We start from the raw sequence: 23423 nt of genomic DNA on the forward strand, positions 1-23423 counted from the left end.
TCGATTGGGATTTGGGGGGCCAGCTGCGGTGGTAGTGTGGCCGGGCAGGACAGAGCTTGACGAGCTGTTCGGATCCACGCGTAGCTCTGGGAGTCGACAACGAGAGACCGAGGAAGACCACACGAAGGGCGGGATCGCGATGGTGTCGCGGGCTGGCGATCCTAAGGGGCGGTAGGTGGGTAGGAAGGAGGTAAGAGGGTGGTTTTTGCAGATGAGGTGCGTGGTTGGCGGTCTGGTGCTTCGCGCTGACTGCTTGGAGGAGGCCGGTCGAGCACGGCAAGGAGGGACGCGGGAACTTGTTTGTCCCCTGTCAAGGACCTGTCAAGGAGGTAAAACAAAAAAGAAAAGAAAAAAAAAAAAAAAAAACCAAGGACCTGAGGGAAGGGAGCGGACGTCGTGACAAGGTTGGGAGCGCGAGTTGCGCTGCGAGATTCCGAGGCAAAAAGAGAGGGAGGTGGTGGTCAAAGGTGGACGAGGTGCAAGAGGTGGCCCGGAAGGAACTCGAGCGTGCGTCCCATGGAGATGGGATGAGATGCGTCGAAGGGACTCCGTTCCTGGCGCATCGGCCCCCATGACGAGAGACGGGAGGGGCCCGAGTCTTCAATGGCCCAGCGGCTGGCTGGAACCGAAAGGGGTAACGTTGGGGATGGTCCCCCCCTGTCCAGAGCTTGTTCTTGGGTTGCTTCCACAGTGGGTTCGATGGGTCCCCTGGGCAGGGGTTTATTTCCCAATATTTCTCCGCAGGTACATCGGTATGTACATACTACGTACCTAGTTGCTGGGCTAGGTGGTGGGTACCTTGAGTGTGCCCGTCCGACCGACCGACCGACCGACGGCCGCCATGCGCAAGGCAGTTCACTTAGTGCGTAGTAACCTGAGAGATGCCATGTTTCACACCAGTTCCTCGGCCCCAAAAGATGTGCAACGTACAGTCGACGAGATGCGGTCCAGCTCATACACAGTACGCAGTATATGCTTACGCGTGGTATTAGCCCTGGCGACTCGTATGGAGCAAGCTACATGAGAACCTGCCTACATGGTGTGTGCAAGTGCACGTGTACACGGTGCCGGGATCATGTGTAGGTAGGTAGAGAGGTACATCAAGGTAGGTTAAGGTAGGTAACTACACAGCAACTCTGGGCTTCTGGGGAAAAGTACCGTACGTGGTCTGGTGATGACGGAGTGGTGATGACGGAGTGCCCCGTCATGACGGAGGGACCCAGACGGTGACCTTTCTGTTGCTCCGTTTTGGCGTGCCGCCACACCCAAAAAGCAACGTGCGGCAAACCGAACTGCAACCTCCAGTGGCATCCATGGGTGGGTTTCAAGACTTCGCCGCCGGGAACCTGTCATACGCCCCCCGTCCATGACCTTGGTCTGCGACTGCCGCTGCCGACGGCTTTCTTGACTGGTCACGCCGCCGCTCATCCCTCCCGAGCCCCCGCTGCCCCAAGGCCACGGCGCCGCGGCGTCCTAGGAAGCACGGCGGTTCAGCATGCTGCGTCAGGATCGCATCTGCCGTCGTAGAGCGGTTGCCGGCCAGGCCAAGGCGCCGGGAATATCCCCAGGTGTGACTGCTATGCGGAGGAGATGCCGACTGAACTTCTCTGGTTGGTCTGGCGCGAGCAGTCGGGGCACGTCAAGGGCGAGCGAGTCGCCCGACACCATCAAGCACTGCAGGTTCCTGCAGCCAGCTGAACGGGTCGTCCTGTCGGTTTCGTGGGGCAGAATATCCCGGTTGAAACCTCGACGTCCCTTTCGCCACCCAGAAATAGCAACACGAAAGCAAAAAGAAAGCAGGCAAGATTGAGGGAGGGTGGGAGGAGGGGGGAATCCTGCTGCCCGCCGTACGGAGGAGAGCGATCTGGGTTGGGCAGCGAGCTGAGCTCTCTCATGGTTCTTGAAGGTGATCCATCAACCCAGCTCCCTCCTAAGGTAGTTACCTGTAGCGTAGCGCGGAAGAGGCAGGGCGGAAGGGATGACAGCTTTGCACCCCCCGGCGGTGGATCTGAAGCTCAGGCTGGAGGTGAAGGACCTACTACGCAGTATGTACACAGTACACAGTAAGTAGTTAGTGAACTAATGGAGCTTCATAATCGTTGGCCAAAAGGGGAAGCCCAGAGTCGCCGCCGCCGCACCCACGTGGCGTTCAAGGTTGGCCAAATCCTCGCATTCATCGGGGCCTGTGAAGCAAGGGGACCAGTTCAACAAACGCCACCACGACCCCTCAAAAAAAGAAATAAGAACATAAGGAAAAAAAACACCCCACACGTGCCGTGCGTTATCAGAAAAAGGATGCCTTCACCCTAGCAGTGCAGTATTACTCTAGTATACAGAAGAACGGGATACCATGCTGGAGCAAGAAGGCTAGCTTTTCGTAGGAGAAAGGATCCTGGTTTGCTCCCACCATCAGCCCTGCTGCCGATCTTACGGGATTGGCTCTCGGAACCCCAAGCGTCTTCCACGTTGAAGGTCTGAGAGCGCGCTGCTTCACAGCTGTTGGTTCCAGCTGATCCAGCACGGAAAATTGCAGACATGACCGCAACGTTGCAATGCTAAGTTAGCTGTGCCCTTCAATTACCATTGCTCTCTGCTCGCCTTCCACGGAGGCTCCCTCGGTCAGAAGAACCACGGCGGTGCTACCGTACAAGATGACTCCAGCGAAGAGATCCTCCGCCGAGCCTGTCGACACGCCCTTGACCACCTCTGACGACGGGATGGGAGACCCAACGGTCAGGAACGCCCTGTTGTTTACACACGACAGCCCTGCTCTCCTCTGACCGAAACAGCCCTTTGTTCGCCGATGATCCGGAACATTTGTGGATGACGCTAACAACACGGCCGCCAGTCACTTCAGAACCTGGTCTGCATTAGGCCGGCTGCCCGTGCACGACCTCAATAGACTCCCCGTTCTGGAAAAGTCGTGATCTTGGGGTGGCAAGCCCGTATCGGCCTGCGCCATGACCAGCAACCCGACGCTCCAGCGCCGAGGGGCTTGGACGACACGTTGAGGAGGAAACCGGGACGCTGAGGCTCTTGTCGCATTTCACGCACCGCCAGGAATGCGGAGAGGTTGCAGGCGACGCGCACAATCTCCGGCCACCGCACCGCTCTTCGTCAAGCCGAGAAGGCCCCGCGCACTGATGGCCTCGCTAGCAAGGATCATGCCGGGAACCACGGGGCAGCTGGCCTCCAAGAGAGACCGGAGACAGGCATCGGCGCGCATGGGGAATGAATCCCAAGCCGGTGGAGCACGCAGTGCTCTGTGTGCTCTCACGGCTGGAACATGCTGTTTTCATGCCACCATCAACCTGAAGCAGGTTCCGAGAAAACCATGGCAGGCATCCCCCGCAGAGATGGCCAGCTCGCTTTCAAGCACGTGCGGCAGATGACAAGGAGCTTTCATGGTCGAAGAGGGGCGTGGTGTCGCAAGGATCGAGCACAATGCGCTGATCGCTTCCAGCGCGCGACGACTCGGTCTTCGAGAAGCCTTCGTCCGCCAGACCCAGACCGGCAAAGGTTACCTAGCAGCAGCAGCAGCAGCGCCCAACGCCAGCGCCGTCGCCCTCTTCTTCATCCACCAGCCGGTCCGTCGTGAACGGAAAGCGGGGTTCCAGTTCTGTTGGCCGTGGGGGCGTCACGATCGTGGGCTCGTTCTGCTGGTTAGCGGCGACCTAGAGGCGACCGAACGTTGTGTTGATGCTACTGGCCGTTCACGTGCGTGCTTTCGATGCAATCCTGAGAAACGTCCAAGCCTCATCAACTATACGTAACGGGTCAACGATTGCGAGATGACGGTGACGAGCCCCCCCCCCCCCCCCCCCCCACCAAGCCACGACCGAAAGCCAACGCGAGAGAGAGAGGAGGAAAAAAAAAAAAAAAAAACAACACCAAAAAAGCAAGCCAGCGTTGCAAAATGACTCTCAGGTCGCTCTCGTTCCGCAGTTTCATTGTCCTGTCTCCAATCCTTGGGACATGTGGAACGTTTCGAATTTCTTACGCAGTAGTGTACAGCGTAAGGAAGCCCACGCCTATGTAGACACCCGGGGGGGGGGGGGATTCCCAGCAAGTCGGGTCAGGGAGGTTTTGAGGAAAAAGCAACTGTTGATCCACATCCAACCCTGTAACTAACATGCAGCGGCGCACTGCGGAATTGTCCACGTTCTCGGGGAAGTAAGTGGGCAAGGGATTTGTGAAGTGTGAAGCTTGTTCGCTCGACAAAATCTCCCGACCTGGAAACCTGGAAACACTCCCGTGATCGCCATGGCACGGCTCTGTGAGGCGGTCCTCCCAGGGGATCATGATCCGCGTCAGCATCACCATCATCATCATCATCATCATCACCAGCAACTATCATCATCATTGTCAACGGCCAATTGCCCTAAACTGCAGGTTACACGGCATGTGTGCTCCCTCTCGCAAGCTTCACCCACGGCACAGGCACAGCCCGCAGATGTCAAGCCGCGATGCGATGCAAATGCAACCGCCAGCCTGCTTGCTCACCGCCACGGTCCAAGATGCTGTTGCAATCTCCCAAGCGAACCCTCTGCAAAAACGAAGGCCGCCGTGGGGATATCCCGCGCATGCAGAAGATTGGCCGCGAATGGCCGCCTAGGCCAGCGAGATGGCACCATCACCGTGACGTTTGGACGTTGCGGTGCAGCAAAAAAAAAAAATAATAAAACAAAGCCACAGTCGCGCTGCCGCAGGTCACGCAAGTGAAAGGAAGACCCGCCGCGACGGCCAGCTTCGCCCCAACCCCCTTCTTCTTCTTCTCCCCTCCCACCCCGGAGCGAACGAATCGGCTTGACGAATAACAAACTAACATGGCTCCCCCATCCCGCTTCCCGCCCGCTTCCCCCCGGCCCACCCGGCCTCCCTCCCCGGTCCGTTCAGTCCGTGCGCAGCTCGGCCAAGATAGACCGACCGACCACTGCCGCCCGCCCGCTGCCGCCCGCTGCTGGTTGGGCTAGCCACCACCACAAGCGCAGACGGCAAACGGCAAAAAGGCCAGACCAGGTCGAGATGGTGGGTGTCATGGAAGAGACCGTTTTGTCGGTCTCCCGTCCCGGAGGTAGGAGCCGTTGTGGCCCCTCCCCCCCCCTCTCCGACATCAGGGCTCCGTTTATTTATTTTTTATTTTTTTTGTTTTTGACCCGGCACCCTTCAGTGAAGGGAAGCAAGATGACTACTGCGTAGTTACTCATGCTGTGTCTGTCTGCCAGGCGTCCGTCATGCCCTGGGCTTGCAGGTCCTCTGGCACCAACTGACCCGTCCGCGGGTTTCTTGGAGACGACGGGAAAAGAGTGTGTGATGAGCTGGGAACCCTTTCCTTCACGTGAAAACACCCCTTAGAAACCATCCATCATTATTTCATTCCTCTCCCCTTGCCTTGCAAGCCCTACCTAGGTAGGCACCTACACCGCAGATGAGTTTGAAAAGGCTCGGGTTGTTTCACCTCGATGAACGCTGTCAAACCTGGACCCCCGGCCTGGTAGTTATGGTACACGTACGGCCCTGGCCAGAACCATCCGTTCTTCGTTCTTGGTTCTCAGGGGGCATGTTCCCACGGCGCGGATGTAGGAACAGAAACCCTCTCTCCCTCCAGGGTTTGTGCCATCCAACCGTTTTTGCGTGCAACCTCCCACCTCACGTCGGTTACGTACCGGTACCACAAAATCCGCCGAATGAACATGCCCCACCCCTCACCCTTCGGCTTGAACGCAACAGAACATCTTACGCCCAACACCACCAGGGATTCCGGCTCGGGTTCGGATTCTCCCCGGGCCCTGGTGAAACCGTTTTGTACTCAATCCGCGGGGCTTGCGTGGGAGAAAGATAGTTATCTGGCGTCTTTCTGTTTCTCACAGCCGCCGTCATTCCCATACTCCCGCTTCTCGCTTCCTCCTCGGTACTACCTAGGTATACAGGCGGGCCACTGGCATCGTCCCGTCGTCCTACCAGCCATCGCACCCGGGCGGGGCGGGGAGCTTCCCAAGCTCTTGGGGCGGGGGGGAATGAGGCGGTCAGGCAAACACGCACCGGCAGCCGGCAGCCGGCAGCCGGGAGGTATGTTGCACGGCAGCAATATAGTAATACATACAAACATGCGCATTACTACGGACGAGACAAACTCCTGGTTCCACCCCAAAGTCGTTAGCCATATCTCGAGAGGAGGAGATGTGAGTGTATAGTAAGGCAGGCCTGGTGCACGATGGTTCATCATGATGATACCTCGCATGTGCGACATCCACCAAGGCCCGGCGATCAACACCAATGCCGGCCGGGGGCTACGGTCCACGGCCGTCTCGTCGTGAATTCTCCCGCCAACGATGTGGCCGGGAAACCTCAGAGACCCTCGTAGCGATCTTTCCTCCACATTTCGGCCACGTCTAGCCTCGGCCGGGGCAGCCCGAACGGGGAAGAGTGGCTGCGAGAGCGGAACCACGGCGGGCGGCCAGCGGTTGGCTTCGCTTTGGCCTCGCGGCGCGTTTGAGCCTGAGACCTGCGTACGGCCGTCGACGAGCTGGTCCGGGCCGTCCCAATTCTCCCTCTCTCTCTCTCTTTCTCCCCCCCCCCGGTCAGGACCTCAGCCCGCCGAAGAGGGGGGGAAAACCAGGGCCCTACATGGCCGTCTTTTCGCGTTCTGTCCTCCTCCCTGTCCTGTCCTGTCCTGCCCGCCCTGGTAAAAAAAAAATAAAGAGATTTCGAGATCGGCTCGCGAACCCGCTCGCGTGCATAAACACTGCAAGGCGTATAGTAAAGGTTGGTTGAACGAGAGAGCACAGACGCCGCGCCAACGCAGCCTCTTTCGTCCGCATCGCCCTTGCGCGCGGGCGTTGTGCTGATCTGCGCAAGGCTGCTTGCTGCAAGCGCGGGAATGGAATGGGCGGGCGCCGTGCTTCTCTCTCGAGCCCTCCCCTCCCCTCCCCTCCCCGGCCCTGGGCCAACGCGCGTTGATCTAGGCTCGATCAAGCCAAGGTCCGGATCCTGCAGATGCGGAGGGTGGGATGCAGATGTCTGTGTGTCGGCTGGGATGCGGAGAAGGGGAGCATCGTCGGCTTACACTACCGGCGTTTGTCGTCGGATTCGCGATGGGGATGGGGAACTCCGCTAGGTAGGCCGTTCGCATGTACCAAAGGCGCAGGGCAGGGCCGGGCGGGTTTCTTGGACCCATGCGCGTGCGCAGAGCATGAGGCGCGGCGGCGATAGCATCATGGCGCGCCGCTTTCGGGAAAAATAATAATAATAATAATAAAAAAAAAGAGGCGGTCTTGGCTGTGAAGCTTTGACCTGCTCAACGCTGGAACGGAGTCGATATTTCCGTGATTACTCAAGCTATCGTTGCGATTCACCACAGAGTGTTTGTTGATGGTCATTCTTGCGAGAGGGAGGCTTCTCGCAACATGCCCGTTCCATTGAGCTCCTGTTGGCTTCTCCTAGGTTCCCCTGGCAGGTCGGCGTCGCGCTTCTCCAGGCTGCCTACTAGTTACCAACTTCGAAGTGGCCTTCTCGGCATGCACCCCGCCTGGCCAGAAGCCTTGACGTCCTCCTGTACGTGAACATCACGGGCATGCCTGAGATTCCACCTCCGGGGCAAGCCTGGCGGGCCGGGCAGGCCATGTACATACACGCACACGCTCACATGTGCCGGTATCATTCCGCACGGAGATCAAACATGCCAAACTCGCTGATCATCGTCGGCCCAGACGAGCTGCACGCCTTACACACATATACACACATACACATACATACACACATACACACATGTACACACACGCACACACGCACCCACCGTGATCACATAGTCAACCAACCGGTCAGCGAGGTAGGTACCTAGGTAGCCAGCAAGTCGCTCATGGAATCTCTCTCCCCCGCGTGCTCGTGTATTTCCTTCCTGTGCCTCTTCCCCCCCCGGTTCTCTCTCTTCTTCTTCCGTTCTTGTTGGGAGCTCTCTTTCCCGCCTCACGCCTCGCCAACCCCAGCGAGCCCGTGCGCACGCATGCATTCATCATACATACATACATACACCAACAAACACACACCCACACGCACGCACATGCATGAGACGCCGTGGGGACGGAAAGGCTGTCACACGACACATGGACGTGAGACACGCAGACACGCAGACACGCAGACACGCAGACACGCAGACACACACACGCACATACACGTACACACACATACACACGCACAGACATGAGCCTAGGTGTGCGTTGATCTCTAGAGACTCAAGAGCGGTCTCCAAGGTAGGTCCAATCGATGTAGGTGGCGGTTCTTCTCTGCAAGGAGAGAGACAGAGAGACAGAGAGAGAGAGAGAGAGAGAGAGAGTGGAGAAGAAGGAGGGGTGATTTTGGGGAGGCCTAGCGGGACGGCCGGTAGGCGATGGGGCGCGACAAAGAGCCGTCCCGGGCGGGATAGGCTTGCGAGGAAAAGCAACGATGTAGGACGTTGGAGTACCTCGGTGCGCAGCCCGTGATGGAACGGAGCATCGAACCCCTCGGGGCTCGTTCCTGCTGTTTGCCAACTTGTTCCTTTCGCTGTGATCCGCTGAGAAGGGGGTTGGAGGGTTGGGAGGTTGGAGGAGCCGAGCCACTTTATCTTCCTATATTCTTTTCTTCGAAAGCTTACGATATCCACCTCCTGAGCGTGGAGGCTCTGAGAGGTGGTTATGACGTTCAACGAAACCTCCAATCTTTGTACCTTGGAGTCTTGGAGCCCTTTGTGTCATCGAGGGAGCTTGGGTCACCGGGAGCCTCAGAGCCTCGGGGCCTCTTTGCCTTGGAGCTCTCGAGCTCGAGAATGGTCGGGCTTGTGTGGGACACAAAAGCCGTGTGACCTCCCCTCCGGAAACTTGACGACAAGCATCTCCCAAGGGGTGTCCTGTCCATCGACGAAAGCAAAGAGCCAAAAAAAAAAGGGGGGGGGGGGGGGGGGGGGGGTAGTGGTGGATGAGAGAACCACCACTTCTTAGGACGGCTTGACTCATCGTCATCATATCATGCCAACAACAGACAGACCATGGAGAAGCTGCTCGGCCAAGTCCGGCAGGAAAACTGAATGGACATCCAGCCTCAGCATACGGTCCCAAGATAAGCATGGGGAGAACGACCTCGAAGATCGGATACGCAAACAAACAGGACGAAGCGGGGCTGGTCATAGGTTTTTTTTTTTTCTTTTGTGGGTGAATGTCATGATGGACCTTGGAGAATATCTATGGCATATGCGGGATGGGGGGGGGGTTCTAGATCCAATGCGTGCCAGTCTAACAACAAACACCGAGCCCTGCCTCTCCCGCCCAGCTTTTATTATTTTTGCCGCGCCGCGTCGTCAAGCTCAATCCTCATCCCAGTTCTGCGACGGGATTCGTTAGCCAAAGGCTTCCGGAGTGCTCCGGCCGTAGGAGAGGCTGCTTACCGGGTTGGGTCCAGGAGGCTTCGGCCCGCCGGCTTGCCTGGCGACGATGATCTGGTCGACGGACAGGATGGTGCGGACGGCCTCGGTGGCGAGCTTGATGGCCCAGTGCTTGGTGACGAGCAGATCGAGGATGCCCTCTTCTTCGGCGTCCAGGGTGCCCGTGTTATCCTGGTTCTGTTGTTGCTCATCGTCAGCGAAACGGGGCAGGCACGCACAGACAAGCTCGGGGCGTGCTTCTCACCTCGATGTCGACGCCCGTGGACCAGCCGTCCTCCTTCTGGTGAGCAGCGTAGAGGCGGCTGACGACCTCGGTGGCATCCAGACCGGCGCTCTCGGCGAGGGTGCGGGGGACCACCTCAAAGGCCTCGCCGAACTTTTTGATGGAGTACTGCGCCAAGCCCTGGGTCTTGTCGCCGACGGCCTGTATCCTCTCGACGAGCTCGATCTCGGTGGCGCCGGCGCCGGGGACGAGGCGGGCGTCCTTGGTGATGGCCTTGATGACGTTGACGCCGTCGTCGACGGCGCGCTCAATGTCGTCGAGGTGGTTCTGGGTGGCGCCGCGGAGGACCAGGGTCGCGGTCCGGGTGGCCTCGTCCTCCTGGCGGAAGACGGTGACGCGGTCGCCGCCGATCTCCTGGGTCTCGACGACGTCGATGGAACCCATCTCGTCGGGCATGGGGGCGCCGAGGCGGGCGAGCGGGGTGGCGCCGACGACGCGGCACACGCGGCGCAGCTCAAACTTGCTGAGGATCTTGATGACGAGGATGCCGTAGCGGTTGAGGTAGTGCATGGCGAGCTCGCCGACGGTGGAGCCGGCGACGACGACGCGCAGGCCGACGTCGTGCAGGGACTTGACGGTGGCCTCGAGGCGCTCCTCCTCGCCGCGCGAAAAGTCGAGCATCTCCTGGGCGTTGTGCAGCAGCACGGTGCCCTTGGTCTCGGTCTGGCTGATGTCGATGGGGCAGGTGAAGACGGCCACCTTGGCCTTGCGAGCCTTCTTGACGGTGCCGTCGGGCTCCTTGGCGAACACCATGCCCTTGACGACGCGGCTCTGGTCGAGGCTGCCGCCCATGATCTTGACGACGCGGATGTTGTCGACGTTGAAGTTGGCGGGGTTCTTGGGGAGGACGGCGAGCACCGCCTCGGCGACCAGGCCGGCCAGGAACTCCTCGCTGCCGTTTTGCTTGCTGCCGATGACGGTGCGCAGGGCCTTGCTCAGCTCCTCCTGCGAACGCAGGTCCTCCACCTTGTCGATCTCGAGCTCCTCGAGGGCGTCGAGGGCGATCTTTTGGGCGCGCTCGTAGCCCGTGACGATGTCGGCCGTCTTGAGGCCCATGCGGAGCAGGTCCTCGGCCTTTTTGAGCAGCTCGCCGGCGAGGACGATGACGAGGTTGGTGGCGTCGCCCATCTCGGACTCTTGCTGCTGGCTGGCCATGACGAGCAGCTTGGCGGCGGGGTGGACGACGTCCAGCTCGCGGAGGATGGTGGCCGCATCTGAGGTGAGTATCATCTTTTGGAGGTGGTTGATGACGATCTTGTTGCGGCCGTAGGGGCCCAGCGACGTTTGGACCGTGGACGAGATGGCCCGGCAGGCGTCGATGTTGCGGAGGACGGCGCCATCTTCCGAGTCGTAACTGGGGAGAAGGGAGGTCGTCAGCGGTGCGTTTGCCAGCTTGGCTCAGGCCGGGTGCTTCTGGATGCTGTGTGGCTTGCGGAGTCGAACCTCGAGCCATACATGCTTCAAGGCATCGTGAGTTCAAAAGGGGGGGGGGGGGGGAGGGGCCGAGATGGCCATGACGACGATGGAGGAGCGAACGAGGATGGCGGGGTAGGGGGTGTGTAGCATGGTCCGTACCTGTTGTAGCCCTGCTTAAACAAGCCGGCGTTGGGAGCGCCGGGAATGTTTAGGGACATGACGATAGATTATTTGTTTATTTTTGTTTTTGTCGGGGGTTGGGTCGATGATGTGGATGGCTTTTTTTAGGGGAGGGAGGGGGGGGGGGGGGGGTTTCGTAGTATGCCACGAGTCGACCTGCAACTCTCGTTCTGCGTTTTAGTCCCTTTGGAGCTCCAAGAAAAGTTGGGAATCTTCGAGGCCCGGTCAACTTCCACCTGGAAGCGGCGTGGAAGGGCCCCGCAGCCAAGCACGGGCACGGCGACCCAACGCCTTGGTGGGTCCAGGGTCCAGGGTCCAGGGTCCAGTCCACCCACCCTGCGCTCCTGCGCTGGACAGCCTGCCTGCCTGCCTGTCTGCCCGCCTGCCCGCCTGCCCGCCTGCCTGCCAGGCGTCGCGCCTTGTCGCGGCAATGGCCAGACCCTGGGGAGTTTGCGTTCCAGGTCAAGTTGGTTGACTTTCTACTTCCACCACACAGTCCACGGGTCCACGGGTCCACGGGTCCAAGGGTCCACGGTTGATTCTGTACCTACACAGTAGACAGCACATCAGGGCCTCCAACCCATCCCATCTGCATCCCACCCGAATCCCCAATTCATCCACCCGCCTCTGATTTGCCTTGGCCCGAGAATCCATCCTCGTTCAATTCCCGGTTTCTTGCTTCAGATCCTCGAGCAGGCGCGACACCCAGCCACTTGAATCCATCGCCTTTCAGGCTCGCCAACCTTGCTTGCGCTTTCAAGATGGCACCCGGTAAGTCGAGCTCGTCCTTGTCGCCAATTGAGCCCTCGGTCATCGTCGCGATTCCAATCACCACCGCGACCGGCGCGCTAACCCCCGTCCTTTCCCGGCCCAGCATCCTCCATCCCGCCGCCGCTCCCTCCCTCGGTCGAAGAGGCCTACCGCCGCAAATGCATCCAGCTCAAGCAGCGGACGAGCGAGGTCGAGGAGGCCAACGATGCCGCCCGCCTTCGCCTCGCCCGCCTCAAGCGCCAGGTCGAAAAGATGCGCCTCGAGCGCGCGTTCCTCCTGGAGCAGCTCGCCAAGCGGACCAGCACAAACGTGGAGGATTCCGATGGCAGCCCGAGCCCACCGCCGACAGTAAGTTCAACGCCAGCACCCACACCCGCACCCGTACCAGCACCGGCAGCACCGGCAGCACCGGCAGCACCGGCAGCACCGGCATCTCTACCGGCGGACAACTAGATCCCTCCCCCACCCCCTTCCTTCGCCATTCCTGGACGGCCAGTTGCGTTAACACCCGTCTTCTTCTGTTTTGCTGCCGCGAGCACAGCCCAAGGAGAAACCGCTACGCGTCAAGCGCGGGCACAGGAAAGCCCCGATCCTCCCCAACCTCGACGCCCCGGCCGGCTCGACCGCCGCCGCCGGAGCCGGCACCCCCGGGTCGACGACCTTCATTAGCCAGAACCTGCTCGTGCACTCGCCCAGCTCGGACGCGCCGTCGGCCGCCCAGGCCGGCGATGCCAAGGCGAACGGCGTCAAGGACGGCCAGCCCAAGAAGCCCGCCACCGCGTTTGACCTGTACTGCGAAGACGCCCGGAAGGACAAGGCCGATCTCGACGAAGAGGCCATCTCGAGCGCGTGGAAGGGGCTCCCCGACTCGAAGCGCGCCGAGTACCAGGCGCGCGCCGACGAGCTTTTGGCCGACTACGAGAAGGACAAGAAGGCGGCGGCAGCGGCGGCGGCGGCGTCGGCGGAAGCAGAAGCGGCAGAGAACGCGAGCAAGACCGAGGATGCGGCCAAGAAGGACACGACGGCCGGCGGCCAGGACAAGGGCGACACGGCCGAGTCGGAACGGCCCGCGGGCGACGACGAGGCTGCGCCGGCTGCGGCGGCGGATGAGGACGTGGAGATGGGGAACTACGACACGGACCAGGAGACGCAGGTCGATAAGCCCGACGAGTAGCGCTCCGAGGGCCAGCATCGCGGGAAAAGTTGGCAGCGTAATCAACGTTAACCACGGCGGGGAAGACCTCTTGTTGGGAGCAATTCCTTTTCTTTTTTTCTTATGGATGGATCCGAGGGCTACAGGGTTCCAAGCCCAACGATCGAGAGGTGTTGCTTTGTTTTCTTTTTTCTAGGGGCCATGGAAAGTTCTCTGGGTGTTTTGTCGGCGTTGCTAGGTCATCTAGGATTGGTAATGTATATCACACGTAGACCGGACGGATAATGACATTCAACGGAATGGGTAATCGAGCCTGTCGAGAAAAAGAAACAAAAAAAACCAATGTAGAATGCCGTCTATCCTGTCAAGCTTTTTTGAGAGATTCTGCGGTGGAAAAAGGGTATGATTATCCAGCCCTCTGTTTTTTCCCAAACATGACGTCCACACGCCCGATCCCTCTGCCTGCTTCCCCCACGCCCGTTCCCGTTCCTGTCCGCTCAGCGTGGGACGGGAGGCCAGAGGGCAGGACCATGCATGCCCTTGTACACATGCACTCCATGTCCTCCTCGTGGCTATCCAATGCAAGGGAGACAACACCAACGCGGCCGGGGAAAAAAAAAGCCAAAGACACGTACGCCCCGGTGAGAACTTGCGCCATGACGCCATGCAAACGAGAACCCATCCGATAAACGCCCGCTCCAAACGCCCGAAGCACAAACAAGCCGAGGCCAAACAACCGATGCCGATGCAACGCGGACGGCGACGAACGGCGGCGGTGTTGGCGTCGGAGGCTCGCGGCGGCATTCATATGCCGACGGCCAGGTCGACGGCGATGTTGACCAGGGCGACGAGGATCTCGGCGGCGATCAGGATGATGACTGCGAGGCCCGGTTAGCTCGTTGCCCAAACGCCCCTCCCATCGACGGCGCAAGCCCGGCGGAGCTTGGCAAGAGGCGACTCACCGATCCACTCGAGCTTCTCGCCGTGGCCGTGGCTCAGCTGCTCCTTCAGGACGGCCAACAGGTCCGCGATGACGTCCAGCCGCTCCGTCAGCAGCCCGACGCGCTGGTCCATCTCGAGGTAGCTGCGGACGGCCTCGTAGACGGGCTCGAGCTGGGGCTCGACCCAGAAGAGCTCGGGGGTGTCGAGCACGGAGCCGTTGAGGTGGATGCTGATGCGCAGGATGAACAGGTCGCCGATCTGCATGTTGATCTGGGCGCGGGACAGGTCGATCTTGCCCGTGAGCGCGAGCTGGGCGGGTATGTCCTTGCAGGACTCGATGGTGGAGGCGATGAGCTCTTCGAAGAGCGACGTCTGGAAACGCACGGGGGTGTCAGCCGAGACGGGTCAGAGAGAGAGAGAGAGAGAGAGAGAAAGAGACTTGCCTTGACGCTCTGCGCCAGGGCGTGCGAGATGGCCAGCTTGGTCATGTAGTTGTGCTTGTCGCGCAGGGCGATAAAGTCGTTGTAGATGCGGGCCTGGTACTCGTGCGTGTAGTAAAAGTTGAAGAGCTCCGTCTCGACATCGTCCGGGCCCAGCTTTTCCACCTCGAACTTGGCAATCTCCTTGAGGAAGCGCTGCTCTTGGGAGGCCGTCATGCCCCAGATGACGACGACGCCGTAGTCAAACAAAAACACCTCGGGCGTGTGGACCTGGATGTCAAAGTCGACCGCGTCATGGCCCATGTCGTTGTCGTCGTTGCCGCCCCCGGCGTCTAGCAGCATGTCGTCGGTGCTTTCCTGGCCCGGGGGCCCATCGCCGTTGCCCGCGCCCGGACGGGCCGAGTCGCCCGTCAGGCTCGTCAGGTCGCCCGTCGAGTGGCGACGCTCGGGGTTGGAGCGGACCTGGCCGAAGCGGTCGAGGCGGGAGGACTGGGCCTGGCGCGAGGCGTAGCTGTACGGGGTGTAGATGCACTCGTCGATCAGCTTGGGGTTCGCGCCGCGGGTCTTGCCGCGACCCTTGAGGAAGCGCAGCAGGCCGTCCATCTGATAGCGGTTCGCGGTGCAGTAGGCCGTGACGCGCGGGAGGCGGTTGCGGTCGGCCTTGCCGAGACGGGCGGCATCGCGGCGGGCGGTGGGATCCTTGATGCGCGTGTATTGCGAGTAGACGTCGCGGCCCGACTCCTCGTCGACGTCGTCCTCGGGCTCGACATCGGGGGTGGGCAACAGCTTGAGCTTCTGGGCGTTTTTGGTGCTGCGTTGCGGGCCGATCTTGGGCAGGTTGGGGACGGCGGCGGCAGAGAAGGGGAGGGCGTTGAACCCCCCGGACGGGACGCCTCCGTGGCTGTTACGCCGGCGAAGCCTGTTGTTGAGGGCAGACAGCACGGGCGGGCCGCCGCCGCCGCCGCTGCCGCCTCCCGAGGCACCGGGCTGGCCGCCGACACGCCCGAGGAGGTGGCGGAGGAGCATGGTGGCTGATACCGCGGGCGTAGATAGGAGGGTTCGGGATCGAAGGTCTTGCTGACGGGATTGGGATTGAAGGTGACGGATCGCGCGGGTTTTGACGGGGGACGAGAAGAGCCGGGGGACGGGGGTCGCGCGGTGAGGAGAGGCGTGCTCTCGGACACGGGGGCAGCGTTGTTGTCGGACATGTCGGGCGGATGGCGGCCACTGTTGTGCGACCCTCACGCGGCAAAAATAAGAAAAGCAAAGCCCCTGGTGGTACATGCAGAGAAATGCAAAATGCAATCAATGCCTCAAGTAACGCTGTGCTACCGCTCGAGCATTGGGAGCCTCGTGGGGAGCGAAGGGACCGCACGAGTCGAGTAAGAAGTTCAAACTTGTTGTCATAGCACAAATCGATGCAGGATGTTGGAAGGATGCGACTCTTCTCTGGGGGGGGAGGGATGACGTCTTCCAACAGCCACAGCAACATTGGTATCCACACCAACCTGCCGCTTTGGTAATAACGTAACGGACCAACCCTAACCCCAGCCACTCCGCTTGGCTTGGGCCACTCGCTCGGTTCTTGGCGACCATGGAATTCCCCGGTTGAATGAATGGAAAGAAACAATAAAAAAAAAAAAGGAAGAGAAGAGGGAGAGGGAGAGAAGAGAACAGGAGGTCAAGAGAACTAACGAGCCAAGATGCCTGACTTGGATCAATAGCTTCTTGAGGATGTAATACTGTGCAAGTAGTCACGTCGTTTGCATTCTCTCTTTGCCACCAGCTCAACGAACCAGCCTGGGATTGGACTGCAACAGGAAACGCAGAGCCATGGTGGACGAGTCATGTAGGCTTCATTCCTCTTCGCTGACCTCGGAATCCTCCACCACATTTCCACCGACGCCTTCCTCCTCGTCCTCTTCCTTCTCCTCTTGATTCCTCTCGTCCTCCTCGTCCTCCACAACCATGTCCCCCAGCTCTACCGGACCCCGGAGGTCGCTCACCGCCACCTCGACCACCACCTTCCGGAACCCCCACCGGTCGCGATCCTCCGGCCCCACGTCCATCTCGATCTGCGCGGGCGCCGCGCACCCGGGCCGGCCGAAGCCCTCGCTCCGGAACCGCCGCTTGGCCTCGGGGCACGTGCGCTCCCGGAACGCGTTGACGTCGTCAACGTACGCGCTGCGCGGCCGGGCGAGGTCCAGGAAGGCTCCGAGGGCGGCCCGGTTGGCGTCCCGGAGGGTCGTGTACGTGCCGTGGAGCTTCCGGGACCACTCCGGCGCATCGTCGTCGTCGTCGTTGTCGTTGACGTTGACGTTGTCGTTGTTGGCCGGCGGTGGGCGAGACGGGGTGGCGTCCGAGATGGATGTGCTGGAAATGGAGGAGTTGGGAATGGAGGTGTCGGGGGTGGAGATTTCGGGGCCGGTTGTTGCTGTTGTTGTTGTAGGCGATGATGATGATGGAGTGGTTTCTTCCGCTCCATCCTCGGCATCCTCCAGCATCAGCCGGTCCAGCATCAGCAGCCGCTTCCTCCCAATGGCCCTCTTCCACGCCGGCGGTGGTGTCGCCGTTGTTGCTGCTGCTGTTGTCGTCCTCCTCAAACGTCCGGGCCTGGTGCGCGTAGTTCCGCCTCCGGTGCGCCCCGGGGCCGTAGGGGCCGTAGTACACCGTCGCCCAGGCATCGTACCTCTTGCGGGTGTAGATCCGCGCCCCGTCCTTGTCGATCTTCACCCTCTTGTTGGCTTGGGACGCCGCCGCGACGCCGCCACCCCCTCCCCTCTTGCCTCCCCGGCTCGGCTTCGCCGCCGCGGTCGCCGGCATCGCGAAGCAGCCCAGGTCCCGCACCTCCTCCGCCACCCAAACGATCTGGATCTTGCCGTTGGCGTGGTCGATCCGGCCGGCGTAGAACCGGGGTTCTTCTTCTTCTTCGTCGTTTTCTTTTGCGTCCGTCATCATCTCCTCGGCCGGCGCAGGCTTCAGCGCAGGCTTCGGCGCAGGCAACGCCAGCGCCGCCGACGTCGCCGCGGAATAGCCATCGTAATGGTGGCCATGGGCGTGAGGGTCGTGCGGGGGATGGCCGCCGAACCACGGCAGCACCTCGGCCGCCCGCCGCAGCCGCCGGTCGTACGCCGCCGCCCGCCCCCTCCCCAAGAGGCACCACGACTTGCCGGCGACGCCCTTCTAGGGGCCGTCGTGCAGAGCCGCGGCGCGTGCGTTGGCGGCGTCGAGGGAGGCGTGCTCGTTGCAGCGAGCAATGCAGACCGGGGACGGGTTCTTTTTCAGCTTGCGGCGGGAGCGGTGCGGGCGGCCGTGAGCGGGCCGGCCGGAGTCGGAGCCGTCGGAGGTGTCGTTTTCAAATGTCTGCTTCTTCTGGGTCCGTGCGGTCCTCGTGGGGTGCGGGTGCGCAAGGCACGAAGGGCTTGGTGCGATACACAACGTATACGGCGGCGGTACGGTCTTCCCCGAGCGCGTCGATGGCGTAGACGGCCTCTCGGGGCGGCGGCGGCGGTGGAGGAGGGCGCTGAGCAGAGCCTTGGGCGGGACGAACAAGTTGGGGCCGGCCAGGCTGTTGTTGGGCTGGCTGGCGCCGTGGGTGGGCGGCATTGGCGGCCGGCGGAGGAAGAGTCTTCGCTGGAGGGGCGTCTGCTCGGCCGCCGGCGGGCGGGGGCTTCGATGCCTTGGGCCTTTTCTGGGAAACGTTCCCACGTTGGGGGAGGTGGCTGGCCTGCCCTGGGGCGGCCGGTAGGCGAGCGCTGGCGTCGGGTACCATGTTCTTGTTGTTGCGAGAGACGGCGGTGGGCAGGGTCGAGGTGACCTGGGTCGTCCGCTTCTCGGGCGCTTTGGCGTTGAGCGAGCGCATCAGCTCGGCGTCGTCTCTCTGTTCCGCGCCTATGCTTCCCCTTCCTCCCGTCGTTGTCCCGATGCTCTCCCTGGTCAGTCTCCGCGCCTCGCGGCGAGCTTCGGCGCTTTCGGCCGCCGTCATCAACGGACGGCTTCTGCCGGCCTGACTGCTATCATGATCCATGGGCCCCCTTGCGATGGCCCTGTGACTTCCTCTCCCACCTCCACCCGGTAACAAGGCTGCTGCTCGGTCGAGACCGAACAGCTTGTATAGTGGCGCTGGCCGGATTACTACGAGTCCCTGAGAAGGTTGGTTCTGGCTCCGAGTTTGACCCTGACCGTGCGGGGAGGTCTGACCACGTGTTGAACTCCCTTCGAGCCGGCTCTGGTGGTTCCTTACCGCCGTTGCCACGCTTGTTGCTGTTGTTTGCTTGGCTCTGCTGCTGGCGATGGCGTGAATGCCCACCAGGCTGCTGTATCGCTGATCGTATGCGGCTCCCTCTCGGACGTAGAGACCTTCTTGCGAGCGCGGCTTCTCCTGGGGAATGGCATCCTGGGATAAACGGGACGATGGAACGACCGGTGTCGGTGTGAGAGGTGCTGAGGCGGCTGGCGCTGATGCGGGCGATGCGGTCGGCGCTGGTGCCCGTGCCTGTGCGGTTTTGTCCAGGCCCGGCGTCTTCTGATGAGAAGGCCCATTGGCGACGTGGCCTCGAGAACTCTCACGGGCGTGAGAAATCTGTCCTGTTGAGCGCAAGTGCCTCTCCAAGCGCTTGCGCTCTTTGCGTTCTTTTCGTGCTTTTCGTTCTTGCTTCTCGCGGTGCCTAGACTCCCGGGACTCTTTGCCGGGTCGACGAGAGGACCGCGCTGTTGAGGTGCGCCGGCCCTTTGAGCCAAGACACACCATGTCGGGCTGGCCAGGGTGAGATGTCGACGGTGCCGGTGCTCGGCTCTCTCTTTCGTGGCGCGAACTAGCCTGCCGGCTCTTCCGGGAGCGCGCCCTGTCGCGGTGCTCTCCATGCCGTGACCTCCTGGCACCCGGTGGATTGTCCGTGCTGGATCGTGGCGGTGGTTCTGGATCCTCACCCGTCAGATCGATCATGACCGGCCGATGAGATGGTGGTGCAAGCCGGGGAGGGTCGGTTCTGCCGAGCGTGGGTTGCTGCGTCAGCGGAAGGATATGATCCAGCCTGATGGCTGGTGCTGGGGTCGACGTTCGCCCAGCGGTGCGGGGGGCGGCTCTTCGAGCCCTGGAGAATGCTTCTGTCATGTCGTTTCCCGACGAGTCCGAGTCCGGGTCCGAGTTCCATGCCGGTACGGTGGCAGAAGTGGCTGTAGGCGTTGCTGTCCTGTTAGCTACACTTTCTACGCGTCCGGACGGTGTACAGGATGGCTACAAACCAGCAGCTATCAACCCCCCAGTCCCAACTGGGCTTGTATGGGCCTGGCTTTCAGCGAGCTCTGCAGCTTGGTCGTTTGGGGATGGTCCGAACAGACTCTGTGTCGGCTGCGGTAGCCCCCAAGCAGTCCCCTGCGAGGACGAACTGTTCACCATCAGCTCGGAGCCCTGAGAGGTCTGCTCCGCGGCAGTACCTGTCATGGTTTCGTCGGGTCTCTGCATCCCTTGGATTCGAGCTGGGGGGGGGGGTTATGACCCAAAAGAACTGGTTAGGATTTCGTCCAGGGTCGAGCCTTTCGGGATATATACGTGCTTAGGGCCCAGCTGTGGCTCTGTTGTACCTCGATGGGCGGGAGAACTGCCAAGTCCATCAAAAATACACGTCAGTCTTTACCCTCAACTCCAGACTCCCCATGGAGAGGAAGGCATGGTTACGAATAGAGAAGGTCACGAAGAGAATTGGATCTTTATGTGAGTGGGAATGAAAAGCTGGTAAAAGAGAAGACAAGATCAAGGTCACGAATGGCGGAAAACAAGGAAAGGGGATCGATGGAGGGTATACTACCTGTCAGAGGTGCGAAGGAACTACTTACGTGGATGGACGAATAGAACCATGGAAGGCTCAGAGTCGAGGTAAAGACGGAAAAAGGAACAGAATAACCGAGATTTGGATGAGGCCAGGCAGGATGGCGAAGAGAAATTGAGGATGGTGAAAGTAAATAGTTATGGTAATGACATTGGTCTAATAATAATGGGGGTTGATGCTTAGTAGGAATGAGCCCTAGAATCGGCACGTCACTGATCAAGGGTAGGATCGCGATGATGGTTGGTGTTTAGATGGGAGGACGAGGGTGTTGCTTCAAGCAATGAGAAAGACAGGAGGATCCTTTTTCAATGTGGATGCTCTAACGAGAAAATCTCATGGACAGGAAAAAGAAAAAAAAGAAAGCAATGGTGAAGATGGTGGACGAAGAGGATCTGAAGCCGGTAGCTCCAGACATGCTTGTCACAGTCAAGAAATCTCGGGGATGAGGAGAAGAGGCGGATGTTGAATAAAGGCTGTCGGGAAAAGGAGCAAGGGGAGCATGATGATGGCGGAATCGGAGTTCCTACCTCCCGTGGGTGGTATATATACAAGATGTGTATGTATGTATGTGTGTGTGTGTGTGTGTGTGTGTGTGTGTGTGTGTGTGTGTGTGTGTGTGTGTGTAAATAAAGTTCTTTTCCTCCCAACGAGGAGGAGGCTTCAACATATGTTTCCGGGAAATGTCTCCCGCTCCCACGGACTTGGAATGGTGCAGATGGTGCAGATGTCTGACTTCGTCTTGAAGAACGGCGTCGACTCAACGGCTGCCATCAGCCGACATGGCCCAGCCTCGTTGCCGGCGCTCAAGCCAGACAAACATATGAACCCCCCCGTTCCCTTGCCCTCGGACTTATTCCGGATCCGGGGCAAAGTCCGCGGCAGCGTTCTTGCTCTTTTCCTCCATCTGCTTCCACTTCTCCTTGCCCTCCTCGGTGGTCGCATCGATAATCTCCTCCTCGAGGCTGAGAATGCCGGCCTGGGGACGCCGTTAGCCTTGCTCCTCCACGCCAACGAAGCAAGAAGAAGACAGAAACGCGGCCCCGAGACTTACCTCTCCAAACTTGTTCACCAGGTCCTCCGCCTCCGCCACGGGCATGGCCCCGAGCACCTTGTTCACCTCGTCCAGCTTGCCCGTCTCCAACGCCTTCTTCATCTCGTCGCTAAACCCTTCGAAGATGGCCCGCGCCCTCTGCGTTTCCTCATCCTGGCTATTCGCTTCCGGAATCGTGATGTTGATCACCGTCCCCGGCTCGACCGCGTGCAGCTGGATCTGCTCCACCTGCTCCTCCCCGCCGCCCTTGGCCTTCTCCTCGGCGATGGCCTTGGCCCGGCTCTTGATCTTTGCGTACGTCTCGCTAACGTCCTTGTAGAAGACGTCCTGCGCCTGGTGCCCGGCTGTGGTGATGCGCTTGAAGAAGAGCGAGACGCCGTCCCGCCCCAGGGCGCGGCAGTACTGCAGGAGAAGGGCCTGGTGGACGCAGTTGCGGGCGAACTCGTCGCGGCCCTCGATTTGCGCGTCGAAGGCGAGGAGGAGCAGGCCGTCCGTCTCGCGCTCCGTCAGGATCTCGCGGTGCTTGCTCAGGAACTCGTGCGAGGCGCGGTAGTCGGAGGAGCTGATGCCGGCGAACTGGCGGGCGAGCGGGGAGGCCTTGATTTCTTCGTCTTCGTCCATCTCCTCTGCGTCCTCCTTGGGGGCGCCGCCGGCGTTGGCGGCGAAGTTGGGGTTGAGGAGCTCGACCTTGGGCTCGGAGGCCTTGCTGCCGCTCGGGGCGGAAGAGGAGGACGAGGAGGACTTGTTGATGTAGGAGCTGTCGAAGCCCGTGCGGATGTCTTCGCTGGTGATCTTGCGCTTCTCCTCGGCCTCGAGCTCGCCGAGCTTTTGGATGAGCTCGGCCTGCAGGTTGGTGACCTTGGTGAGGTGCTCCTGGACCTCTTCGATCATGGCTTCGTAGCGGTTCTCGGGGGCGACCTTCTTGTCGTCCAGCGACTTGTTGACCTGGTCGAGCAGGGTGGCCATCATCTGGGTGTAGGTGGCGGGGTTCTCGACGTTGGCGTGCACGCCCTCGGGCCTCGGCGGCGGCTGGTCGTCCTTGGGGTCGAGGGAGGCGGCGGACTGCATGACGACGCGGAAGGCGACCTCGCCGGGGTTCCCGGCCCTGGCCTCGGCGGCATGGGCCTTGAGGGACTCGTGAAGCTGCGTGATGCGCTTGATCAGGGCGTCGTTGATGATGCGCTCGTACTTGAGGGTCTCGATCCTGTGGCGGCGCTCCTGGCGCTGCATGTGAATCTGGTGCTGCTTGGCGCGGATGAAGGACCGCTTGTCGACGTTGGGATGCACCTCGATGTCCGAGTCATCGCTGAGCTCGAGGGCATCCTGGGGAGAAGGTCAAGGTTAGCACCCCAAGGGGCCGTCAGGGCTTGCTTGTCTGCTGGCTTCCGGGAGGATGCAAGGCTGCAGCCGCTTACCCACTTGCTGTAGTCCACCGGCATGGTGCTTTGGGGTTTCTCGATGGTGGTTACGGGAGGGGCAATCAGTCAAACACTAGAGTTGCGGCAAAGGGACCAGAAAGGGGCAGTATAGAAAGTCTCTGAGTGACAAAGCAAGCGAGAGGGTTGGGAGGGGCCTCTCTTGGGAGTGGGATGTGGTGGTGGTGGTGGTGGTGGTTGTGGTGGTGGTGGTGTGCTTGTTGTTGATTCTGGTCAATGATCTCCTGGGGCAATGGTGGGGTATTCTAGAAGCTACCCCCCCCCCCATGTGGGGCAGAATGACGAAGAATCCCGGACAGGACCAACAACAACAACAGCCTCGCCTGTCGCTGTTCTTTTCCTCGTTTCTCTTTTCTCCTTTTCTTTCTTTTTTTGTTTCTTTTTTTGTTTCTTTTTAGTTTTTTTTTTTTTTTTTTTTTCATTACAAAGTGAAAAACTCTCCGAGAGCCAGGGCAACTGTCCACTTGAACCTGTCTGGGTGCCTTCTTAGGGTCTGTTCGCTAAGGAG

The 23423-nt window shown here is 60.5% G+C and overlaps 5 protein-coding genes across 5 annotated transcripts; 1 reads left to right on the forward strand and 4 right to left on the reverse strand.

Moving 5' to 3' along the window:
* Nucleotides 1–9337: 9337 nt before the first annotated feature.
* On the reverse strand, nt 9338–11332 carry VTJ83DRAFT_807 (uncharacterized protein; the record flags this gene model as incomplete). The annotated part of the gene is made up of 4 exons (XM_071014491.1): nt 9338–9355; nt 9419–9592; nt 9660–11052; nt 11274–11332. 4 exons carry the CDS (start codon nt 11330–11332, stop codon nt 9338–9340), a joined length of 1644 nt encoding a protein of 547 aa, XP_070870160.1.
* Nucleotides 11333–12055: 723 nt separating this feature from the next.
* Nucleotides 12056–13239, forward strand: VTJ83DRAFT_808 (uncharacterized protein; the record flags this gene model as incomplete). The annotated part of the gene is made up of 3 exons (XM_071014492.1): nt 12056–12065; nt 12169–12413; nt 12607–13239. 3 exons carry the CDS (start codon nt 12056–12058, stop codon nt 13237–13239), a joined length of 888 nt encoding a protein of 295 aa, XP_070870161.1.
* Nucleotides 13240–14022: 783 nt separating this feature from the next.
* On the reverse strand, nt 14023–15884 carry VTJ83DRAFT_809 (uncharacterized protein; the record flags this gene model as incomplete). Its single annotated transcript, XM_071014493.1, has 3 exons — nt 14023–14096; nt 14181–14532; nt 14604–15884. The coding sequence occupies 3 exons, from the start codon at nt 15882–15884 to the stop codon at nt 14023–14025; spliced, it is 1707 nt and encodes a 568-aa protein (XP_070870162.1).
* A 572-nt stretch (nt 15885–16456) lies between these two features.
* On the reverse strand, nt 16457–19545 carry VTJ83DRAFT_810 (uncharacterized protein; the record flags this gene model as incomplete). Its single annotated transcript, XM_071014495.1, has 4 exons — nt 16457–17095; nt 17154–17783; nt 17865–18245; nt 18370–19545. The coding sequence occupies 4 exons, from the start codon at nt 19543–19545 to the stop codon at nt 16457–16459; spliced, it is 2826 nt and encodes a 941-aa protein (XP_070870163.1).
* Nucleotides 19546–21278: 1733 nt separating this feature from the next.
* On the reverse strand, nt 21279–22918 carry VTJ83DRAFT_811 (uncharacterized protein; the record flags this gene model as incomplete). Its single annotated transcript, XM_071014496.1, has 3 exons — nt 21279–21404; nt 21480–22802; nt 22895–22918. The coding sequence occupies 3 exons, from the start codon at nt 22916–22918 to the stop codon at nt 21279–21281; spliced, it is 1473 nt and encodes a 490-aa protein (XP_070870164.1).
* Between the last annotated feature and the right edge of the window lie 505 nt (nt 22919–23423).

The sequence above is a fragment of the Remersonia thermophila genome, chromosome 1 (genome assembly GCF_042764415.1).
Source record: "Remersonia thermophila strain ATCC 22073 chromosome 1, whole genome shotgun sequence".
NCBI lineage: Eukaryota > Fungi > Ascomycota > Sordariomycetes > Sordariales > Chaetomiaceae > Remersonia > Remersonia thermophila.